This window comes from Poecilia formosa, unplaced genomic scaffold (genome assembly GCF_000485575.1).
Source record: "Poecilia formosa unplaced genomic scaffold, Poecilia_formosa-5.1.2 Scaffold41, whole genome shotgun sequence".
NCBI classification, from domain to species: domain Eukaryota; kingdom Metazoa; phylum Chordata; class Actinopteri; order Cyprinodontiformes; family Poeciliidae; genus Poecilia; species Poecilia formosa.
In genome coordinates, this window is record NW_006799980.1 from 2755713 (window position 1) to 2766102 (window position 10390).

General features: G+C 38.0%; 2 protein-coding genes across 3 annotated transcripts in view; both read right to left on the reverse strand.

Moving 5' to 3' along the window:
* Positions 1-3208: 3208 nt before the first annotated feature.
* Positions 3209-6785, reverse strand: fis1 (fission, mitochondrial 1). Its single transcript, XM_007551371.2, has 5 exons — positions 6677-6785; positions 6091-6223; positions 5881-5957; positions 3929-4034; positions 3209-3854 (listed from the first exon to the last, which is right to left on the reverse strand). The coding sequence occupies exons 1-5, from the start codon at positions 6719-6721 to the stop codon at positions 3751-3753; spliced, it is 465 nt and encodes a 154-aa protein (XP_007551433.1). The 5' UTR covers positions 6722-6785; the 3' UTR covers positions 3209-3750.
* A 2564-nt stretch (positions 6786-9349) lies between these two features.
* The window catches only part of LOC103137571 (cytidine deaminase), a 5349-nt gene continuing 4308 nt past the window's right edge, over positions 9350-10390 (reverse strand). For both annotated transcript variants that reach the window (XM_016671042.1, XM_007551372.2), the window contains one exon: positions 9350-9827. In XM_016671042.1, coding sequence (XP_016526528.1) covers positions 9714-9827 — 114 coding nt within the window. In that variant the 3' untranslated portion in view covers positions 9350-9713. The remainder of the gene's footprint in view (positions 9828-10390) is intronic.

Below are 10390 nucleotides of genomic sequence, written 5' to 3' on the forward strand. Positions count from 1 at the left end.
AGCAGTGAAAAATAAAACCAACATTATATGTCAAAAGTTTTGGATGTGGCAGATTATATGCGTCATGTCAAGCAGTTCATTGTGGTGGGGGGATTCAAAGGTCTGCACTGTGTTCACTTTTATTTAAGGCAGCAATTAAAAAAAAACATTCTACACTCTGCACCAATCAGATTTGAGCAGCATTCAAAACACACTAATAATTGATAGGCTGTTGCCAGGCAACTGTCAGATCTGACCAACCACTCCCACAAAATGTGGATTTGAGCTGTTGAACACTTTCCAGACACACCTTTTTAACGCTGTCCTTGACCCTGACTGGAGATAAATATTTGATTTACCACTAAACAATATCAAATTATGGAAACAAATCTTCTAGAAAGTCGTAATACTAAGTATTTAGGTAGGCTGACCTATAATCTGATCTACATGGTGAACAAAGCCACTGGTTTCTCATGAGAAGAGTTCGATAAATAAAGGTTCTTCCATGGGAACCACAAGTAACCCTGAGATCTGGATCTGCTAGCTATTAAAAATACATTTTAATTTAGTTATTAAAAGCTTTTTCTCAATGGTATCTCTAATAGAGTGGTTGCTCATCTTAAAAAACATCAATCTGGAAGCTTCTCAACTGATAAGAACCGCATCTCCACAGGTTATATATCACATCTCTGAGGCGAGAGAAAGCCGTCCGGTTGATGTTCACTCTGGAAGTCAAGGCCACTTCCTGGTGGAGCCTCGGGTTACTTTAGTCAAATCTTTCAAACGTATGCTTCGTGTTTACATTAGCCGTTAGCAGAAATGTATATGTAAGAGAAACTGCTTGAAAATAAATTTACATTTTCATAATATTTAAATTTATTGAGTGGGTCTGTAAATGTGAGATGTTCTTGAATGGCCTCTGCTTACCCTAACTCAGTATTTTCGAGTTGATTTAACGATTTTCTTTAATCCTCTTACTTTTCTTTTTCACCTGGGTAAGTCATAGCTGGTTGCAGCTTTAACATTCAGACTGAGACGGAACAGGCCCGTCTCTTCTGAACAGGATTTTCACTCATTACGCTTCTCTCATATAGAATTAGACTGCAGCCTTCTGACAAGAAAAAACTGAAAGATCAAATCTTTAAGAAGAAATCCCAATCAAAAATCTTCAAAAAGGGGAAGAAGGGAAAGGCAGAAGTGTGCTGATCTAGATTGATCAGGAAATGGCTACTTGCTGAAATAACTCTTTTCTACTGTCAGAGCAATGCTTGTAAAAAGTCTGAAACATCTGGGACTGAACCAAAAAAGCTTGGACGGAGGACATTAATAGGATTTCTGACATTTAAAAACAGCAGCAAAATGTAGCCTCTTGACCGCCATAAGAATTTATTTTTAAAGGATTTTTTTATGCTTCCTTACTGAGGAATTGTGGATGACTGTTTGAAAAATGTTTGTGAAAACCAATGTGAGAAAATACAATTTTAGCTGAGTTATGTAAATAGGAGGAGTTGTTAATTACGAGTGGCTCAAAGCAAAGCGGATACCTGAACTTTGCTTAAGTCCAGTCGCCTGCCTGAGGGTTTTGCCCTTTGTTCTGTTTTGAAGAGTGGAAAATTTTCCAGTTATCTGGACCCGCTGCTACTCATTAATTACTCAGAAATTTGAGTCATTAGACTCATAATGAGGCTAAAGTCCGTGTAAGTCCAGCCTAATCAACGTCTTTTATTGGCCTAATCAAAAATGGAGGCGGACGCCGCTGGAAGAATTTTACCGGCCTCACTGAGACGGGTCTGGATAGAAACACGCTGCCCGGGTCCTCGGAGGTTCTGTCAGACATGCCTCAGACTCCAGAAAGATTCAAGTTGCCAGCTTGATTTTACAGCAGGAAGGCTTACAGAGGCTATCAGCTCTATGCGCCGTTATCAACTTCAGGAGGGGTAACTCATTAACCCGTCTGACGACACCGAAACTCACCAGACCTGTCAAGGAAAAAATTATCTGTTTACCGGGAAAAGATGTCACTAGGAGAGAGAAACAGGAAAATACGAGAGGAACCCAGGAAAACCGAGACTTGAAAACACATTTTACCCTCAATGGTTTATCAGAGCAGTGCTAATTCAGATCCGCTCCGGTGAGTTTCAGTTGCCGGGCCAACGTTCATTGAGTGCAGCAGGATATTAATATGTAATCAACATGTAGAAATGCAACTGGGAACAATGTGCATGCCCCCATCACGCTGTAATTAAGGTTATTGTGTAATCCAGTACAACAGCACTTCATTGTTTGACACCGAGCATGATGACCCGCACCAACACAATGGAGCAACATTTCATGTCCAGTTAATGTGTAATATTCTTTTATACATCTTTTTGAAATCGAGGTTTGCACCAGATCCTGGTTTCCAAGGTAACTGTCCAGCAAGTTGGTGGAGAAACACTGAGATGCCAAAAAGTAAGAATAAAAAAGTGTCATCTGATGAATTTGGTTCTGCAGCTCAACCTTAATAGCTTCATTAAATCTCATGAGCTGTTTAAAAAAACATTTTTATTAAAATTTTCAGTAGCTTTTCTGATCAATCAGACTTGCGGTGCAATAATGTGTCAATAACTGTAGAGGGCGCTGTATAAATTAGGTGCATGCAGAGAGATTTAAGTTAATGCTCTGAAGAGCAATAACTTTTTATTGCTCTTTATTGCTCAGGGTGTTTTATGAAGTTGTAAAATATCAAAAAGAAAGAAACTTTCGCTTGTTGTGAATTATGACCTTACCAGCATAAACATCTCCTCTCACCGATTGATTGAAAAAAAAAAAAAGATTAAAGAAGTTTTGACACCATAATGTTTCCATAAACCTTGACTCTGGTTAGCAGGTACAGCCTAAAGAGTATTTAAATTTTTTGAAGGAATATTTACTACATTTTGGTTAATTCAGCATCTAGATTTTAATCTTAACCCAACTAAAGTTGAGATGTTCTTATAATTGTATTTCCTTCAATTGTTGCTTAAATGTTGAATCCAAGCAAAGTTACACTGGAGAACTGTGTTTTTTTTTGTTGTTTTTTTTAATCGTGATTTGTACAATAAATCTGCAGGTAAAATATAGTAAATTTTGAAAAAACTACTGATAATTTATTTAAAAAATCTCAACATCACTTTCACCGTTTCTCAGTCTTTATGATTTGCAGTAAAAAAAAACAAAAAAACAAAAAAAAAACAAACAGTGACATAAATATTCTTGCAGTCATTTTATTTACCAAGATGTAAAATAATTAAATATAGTAAATGTCAGGAAAGCTTTTAACATGAGTAAGTATGTAAATTCTATTAGTTTGTACTCTGAATAAACAAAAAAAAGAGCATGTCTGAATTAAATGTTCACAGCTTTCAGCTGGACTCCTCTGCAGACATTAAGCCACTCTCTCTTCATGTTACCTCCTATTGTTCACACAGCATCAGTAGCACTTTCCTTTATCCATAAACAATGAAACAAAGCTGTACACTCTTAGACATGCAGAAAACAAATGGCAACTTATTCAATTGAAGTTAAAAGAGTAGCTAAAGAATGACATGCTTTAATATGTGAACAGAAGAAAATGTGATTTTCAACCCTGTTAAAGTATGAAACTTTTTTTTTCCAACCATCATTTGCTGTAAATGTGTTGCAGCACAAATTCAACTTGAAACAAACCTCTTTTTAGCACTTGGTTATTTGTTGTTGTTGTTTTTTAAATAGAGGTCAGCGTATAAGTCCAGAACACATTTCTTATCCAGGTTAGGATTTCGCTGCTCCCTTTGACACCGCCAAGCCGATCAGACCTGCCAAGCCCGCCACGCCCAGTCCGATTCCCCCGACAATCGCCATGCCGACCAGGCCGTCTGGACAACGACAAGCGGGCGTGAGGGTGTGGATGTGTAAAGCGTTTTCAGAACATTGTTTTTCACACGCTTACCTTTCTTCAAAGCCTTGTCGATGAGCTTCTCCAGCTCCAAGGCCTGCTTGTTCCCCGGCTCGTTCCTCAGGAGAGTCCGGATGTACTTCAAGGCCTTTTCATATTCCTGGGAGGGGTGGTGGATGGGATGGGATGGGATGGGATGGGATGGGATGGGATGGGATGAGATGGGATGAGATGGGATGAGATGGGATGAGATGGGATGAGATGGGATGAGATGGGATGAGATGAGATGGGATGAGATGAGATGGGATGAGATGGGATGAGATGGGATGAGAGGAGAGGAGAGGAGAGGAGACGAGTCACTTAAAATTATGAAAACAAATCAAATCAAAGTCAATGCAGGTCAGGCGTGAGGTGAACGAGGCGCGTGAGGTGAACGAGGCACGTGAGGTACAGTTGGAGAGATTACAGCTTAAAAGCAGACAGAGAGATCATTATGACCTGCAGACCATAAAGCCCTGATTAGTTATCTTCAGAGGATCGTCAGGGAGGGAGCAGAGGCAGGCACACCGCTGTACCAGAATGCAGGTACATTCTGGTACAGCGTGTACCAGAATGCTGTACCACAAACACATAAATCAAATTAGATACTCTGAGAACAAGCTCTCTGAAAAAGCAAATGATCTCATCATTTTCTCTGCACATTTTCCTCTTTACTCAACAAAACCACAGCTGACCTATGTATATCTATATTCACTCTAATATGTGTATTGCTAAAGACCTGAGGAGAAAGTGCAAACATAGGTATGAATGTGTGCACTTCACTGGACCTACAGTCAGGGAGGGGCAGCATCATGCTCAGGATGTGCTTTGCAGCCACTGTGCATTGTACAGAGTGGATAAAATAATTAAGACTTACTCAAAATTGGAAAATTTTACTTCAATTCAGCAACTAGAGGATGAAACTTAAACTCAAATATGGACAGTGATTTCAGACATACGTCTAAACAGACTGTCGGATGGATAAAGCAGACTGATATTAAGGTAATGAAGTGATAAAACGTTGCACCAAACGTTCCTTGACGGCTTCAAAACTGAGGTGAAACTCTGAAATTTGGTTTAGGACTTTTAACCAAATATGAGCGAGGAATACATTTGAGCCTTTAGGTATAAGTTACAGTAAGTTGAGAAAATTAGACATAACAGAAAATCTACAATAATAGTTTTTAAATAAATTGTTGTTGTTGGCTGTCTAACTAGTCCACCCTGTTGGAAAAAAAAAAAAAAAAAAACACCAGGTAAGCTGATGTAAACTTCTGACTGATGCCTGAAAATATTTGTGAAAATTAGCAAAAGTTAAAATACTCGAGGGTTATTATTATCCTGAAAAGAAACACAAGCTTTCAAATTAAAGTAGTGTTTCATCTCAATTACACGAAAAAGAATGGATCCGTGACTGAACATGAGAGAATCAGCAGGAAAAAGTGAAAATATAACAGTTAAACATACATATAAAAAGAGTTTAATTTTAAATGCACTGATGCCACCAGAAAACCTCAAACTATTAACTTTCCAGACTAACAGTGACATCTAGCTGCATCACCAGTAACATGCTTTGAACCAGCAGACAAAGCTTTATTGTTTCAGAAGTGACTCAGTGTGTCTGTGCTTGTATCAAGGGAAGGGGGTAAGAGTAACGGGTAATGAAATCATTCTTTAAACAATCTGAGATTGTCAAAAAGACATTTTTCTTTTTCTTGCTTTTCTTTTGGGGTTGGAAATTTCGCCCCATTTATACTTTACATTTGTGATCTAGTTTTAAGCCTGCTAAGCGCATGGTTTCTAGTTGGATAGTTTCGTTACCAGTGACTGAAATTAGTTAATTAATTTTCTATAACTTAGGAGAAACCACAGCTGTTTATTTCTGACCATTCAAACAGAAGCGAGTATTTTGAACACGTTATGAAAGAAAATACAAGATTCATATTATATTTGGAAAGATGACTGACTTTGAGCCTGTAGTTGGCCACTGCAAGGTAGAAGAGAAAGTCCCGGGAGTCGTCCTTTGACGATTTGTGGACAAGTTCTGCAAGACAAAAAAATATATATGTGTGTGCTAAAGCAGTCCACAGAAAAGAGTGTGACTGGTTCCTACAGGTTTGCTCAGAAGAAATACTAGAAAATAATAAGAATAATTTAAATAATAAACATTTATTTACCCTCCAGGAGCAACACTCCCTTCTTGATGTCGTCTGTGTATTTACTCCTGATTAAACACCAAGCATACTCAAACTTTGTTTCCTTGGAAACAGATCCCTTCAGCAGCTCGTTGTTGTACTTCTTCTCGAATTTCTGGAACAGAGAAAACACAAATAAGTCTCATAAAGAGAGCTTAAAATGACAAATCAGCAGCCGCTCTGTTTCACTCAACATATCAGTAAAAAGTATCGACTTTTAGCGTCTGTTACATCCTGTTGCGCAAGATTTACATTAATTGTTCCACTATGTGTAATTCAATGTAACCACATATTAATGTAATATTGCTGTTGGCATCAGGTATCGGTACCAGGTATCATCAGGTATTAAAGTGAATTTCATTAAGAAGGCAACCAAGTGTTAACCCAAAACATGGACATTAGCATTAGCATGCTACGTGACGCGACAGACGTGTCGACGTGGGGTGTTTTCCCACAGTGTCAGCGTTTACCGAGACAAGTGAAGGTAAGAGGATATCGGTGATAGTTATTAACTGGCCTATATGTTCGTTTTGTACCGCGGAAAGAGGTTCAATAATGTAAAACTTACTTTGAGGTCCTCAGGAGCTACAACATCACTCAGAACAGCCTCCATGTTTCCGGAAAACGGGGCTAGGACACGCCCCCGTCCAATCACATGACACAACAACGCTTACGTAATGTTTTCCTTTTCACCCCCTTAGAGCTGTTGGATAAAGACTTTTTTTCCCTACTTCATCCAACTCCAATGTTTCCTAGGTAAATTTGATACTCTCATGGTGACATGAGAGAAAAAAATAAAATAAAATAAAATAAATAAATAAATCGCACCAAGTCGTTGAAACGAGTTACTAAGTCGTAGCCACGATTTTTTTTCTTCTCCTATGGGGTGAGGGACGTCATCATGTCGTGACAGTTTATGAGACAGATAATCTGTGAAAACAATCAATCTCCTCTACCTCGTCCCTGAATTACTACTGCTGGTTAAAGTAATGCAACATTCCGGCCAAAACAACCAATCAGAACCAGGAGGAGGGTCTGACAGCAGTCAGTCAACTTCATTCATTCACTGCTAAATGTGCTAATGGTGGAGAAACAACATATCATTACAGGAAAATCGTTTATCTGCCGTCATTGGTAACTATGCTAACTAGACTGAGCATTCACAACAGGCTGTGCTAGCTGCAGCATAGCACAGAGCAAGGGGGAGGAAGGATGAGCAGCCACACAAGATTGTGATTGACAGCATTAAAACTCTCCTGCCACTGATTGGTTGTTTCTAGCACTGGGAGATTAGATCTTTCACAGATTATCTCTCATACCATACTGTCACAACATAATGACAGTTTTAACAAATATGTGAAAAGTTACATACTGCAGCTTTAATTTCACTTCAGAGAAGATGGGTCAGGAGGGGCATGAGTTAGAGCTGCTGCTGACTGACTCATCTGTTGTTAAGTGTGGTAAAAAGTACAGGTTAAATACATGAATATCATGGGAATTTCTTTCCTTAATTCATTAAATGCTAGTGAAAAGGAGGCAAACAGTAGTATGTAGCTAAGCTAACTATACTAAAAGGTTGATAATCTCACACAGTCTACCCACCTCTCGGAGAAAAACTGGGTGATAAATTAACACTCTTGCCTTTCTCTCTCTCTCTCTCTCTCTCTCTCTCTCTTTTTGTTTGAAAATCTGATTTTATAATTTTTCTTAGCAGCATAGTAACTGCCACAGTCGTTCATGTCTTCCACTGACTTCTGCTGAACAACGTCACTGTCAAGTTTGCAGGAACTTCTTATAGATCCAGGGGGGCGGGCGGGGTGGGGTTCAGGGAAAATATGGATGTGTGTTTTTTGGTCCAGGAGTGGGAACATTTAATTTTTACTGCTAAAAACAATTTTCCGAAAATACAATATGATTAATTTTGTAATTGACAGGGCCCCAATTTTTTTATTTTTATGAACAAAAAAATAAATAAATTGTGGAGGGCCCCCTGTTGATCAGGGCCCTTAGAATTGTCATAACTTTTTCCACTTATACGGCACCCCTGCCTGCAATGTAAAATCATATCAATTCAGAACAGTGTTTAAGACCCTTTCCTCTGATCTTAAGAACGCTTCCTTCTCCATATTTGCTTTGTTTGTGAATATGAATCTATTCATATTCTAATCTGTTTTCTGTTCTTGACTGTGGGAAGGAGGAAGTAAAGGAGCAAAATGTTTAACTCATACGTAAGATTTCTACACAGAGTAGAGACACAGACTTGAAGAAAGAGTTGAGGACAAAAAGTCAAAGTCAGGATTGGGGACAAAATCCTTTCAGGCATTCCACAGATTGGGAAGTGAGTTTGAAAACAAACAAACTTATCCAAAAGCTGCGGGGCGTGGGCACACGTCCAAAAGCCAAAGAACAAAACAGCGTCGAAAACAATGAGGACTTACACTGGGAGAATAATGGGAAACTCAAAGATGGACAAAGATAATGGAAAATAAACCAAAAAGAAAAAAATCTAAATAAGAGCATTTTTGACCTTTTCACTCATGGAAATGTGGTTACGTGACTCCAACACATCAGAACCACAACTAAATTATTTAACCACGAAACTTTAGCCGCTTTGACAAATGTCCTTCTCAAAAATGTATCAAAGCACTTAAAGACCAAGAAACGTACACGGATACTCTACGGTTTATGTGTCGACGTACAAAATGTTCTTTTAATAATTAGAAAATTGAGGCTATTCAGAGCAGAGCTTCAAAGCTACTCGATTAAAAAATTGACCCAGAACTTTCTGTTACGTTTCTTGTTCTGTGCTTCCAGAGGAATAAGTGGATAAGAAGAGGTAGCAGAAGAACAGAACAGCACTGACGAGGCTGAAAACACCAACAATATGTGGGGCTTCCTAGAAATGGTCAAACGCCAAGCCGAACATCATCTACTTTAGCAAGGAACACAACATTCAACACCACGATGAAAGGGCTGGACAACAAAAATGGCAATAAAAAACATTTTGGTTCTAGAGACGCTTAATGTGAATCTAACTTTGAAATCTGTTATTCGATCAGGACAATTTCTTTCTCTCTCGTTATTATACCTCTGGCAGACAAATATTAGTATATAATGTTCATATTTTATGTCAATATTATATAAATATGTAATATTAATAATTTATTTCTTCTGATTTGATATAGATCTGAAAAATTAATTAACCACATTAACAGATAAATCAAAAGACTTTGGCTGTGTATTACTTTTGGATTTCACAACATGAGTTTCCAACTAGATTTTTAGTTGTGTTTTTTTTAGTTTATTTAACCAGCCATTCAAAAATTTAATATTTCTACAAGGTGATGCCAAATGAAATTGGACACAAATACATTTTACAGTCAGTTGTGGTAGATAGAAGTTGAAAAACAAAAGAATGATCAATTTCTGGCTTATTACAAACTTGACAGATATGTTGTTTTTTTTCTACAAATGATTTACATCAACTGCGTGGTTATAAGTTTGTAGTGGGTCTACAGCAGGTTTTCATATTTAGTGTTTTTTCTAGGCTAGCTGCGATAAAATCAGCAAGTTTTAGGCCATCCAGAGATGCAGTGGAAGCGTGTTCAGTTCTTTGCGAGGTGTTCAGGGGAAAATGGCAAAGGCAGCAGTTCGTGAAGCTTAGTTTCTTTGTACGTTCCATCTGGCTTAGTCAAATACACGGTCCAGTTCGATCCAAACTGTGGGTAGGAAAAACACGAGAGAAACAGAGACGTAAGAAGAAGAAGTGCCCTCACCGTTATTCACAGGGCAATTTAATTTCAGACTGACTCAGGAACCATTTCCCAAATCTTATCAGAACAGTTAAGAGTTAGGTGTGCTCTGAGACACCCAACTCCTCCTGAAGTTTCACTATTTGATCTCAAGCATCGAAACTTCCTAAACTAACCCTAAACATTATAAGTAACTACACTGTCAACATAACATATGAGACACAGAACAGGGAAAAAAAGTGTAAGTTTTGGGTCACTGATTAAGTTCAGGTCATCCCAAAATTATTTTTATCCATGCAAAGATGTGTATAAAGCATAAAAATAAAAACTAATCTTTTATTTCAGTGGAAGAAGATCAGAAACAGTAAAACAAGAAAAAACATAAGCATCTTTTACTATTGTTCTGCAAGTTAGAAAGCAGAGGTGTACCCAAATATCTAATTAGAATAATGGTCTATTGGTATGGTCCTCAACTAATGTATGTCAAATGGGCTAACACATTGGCTGAATCGTATAATGTTGGTAACGGT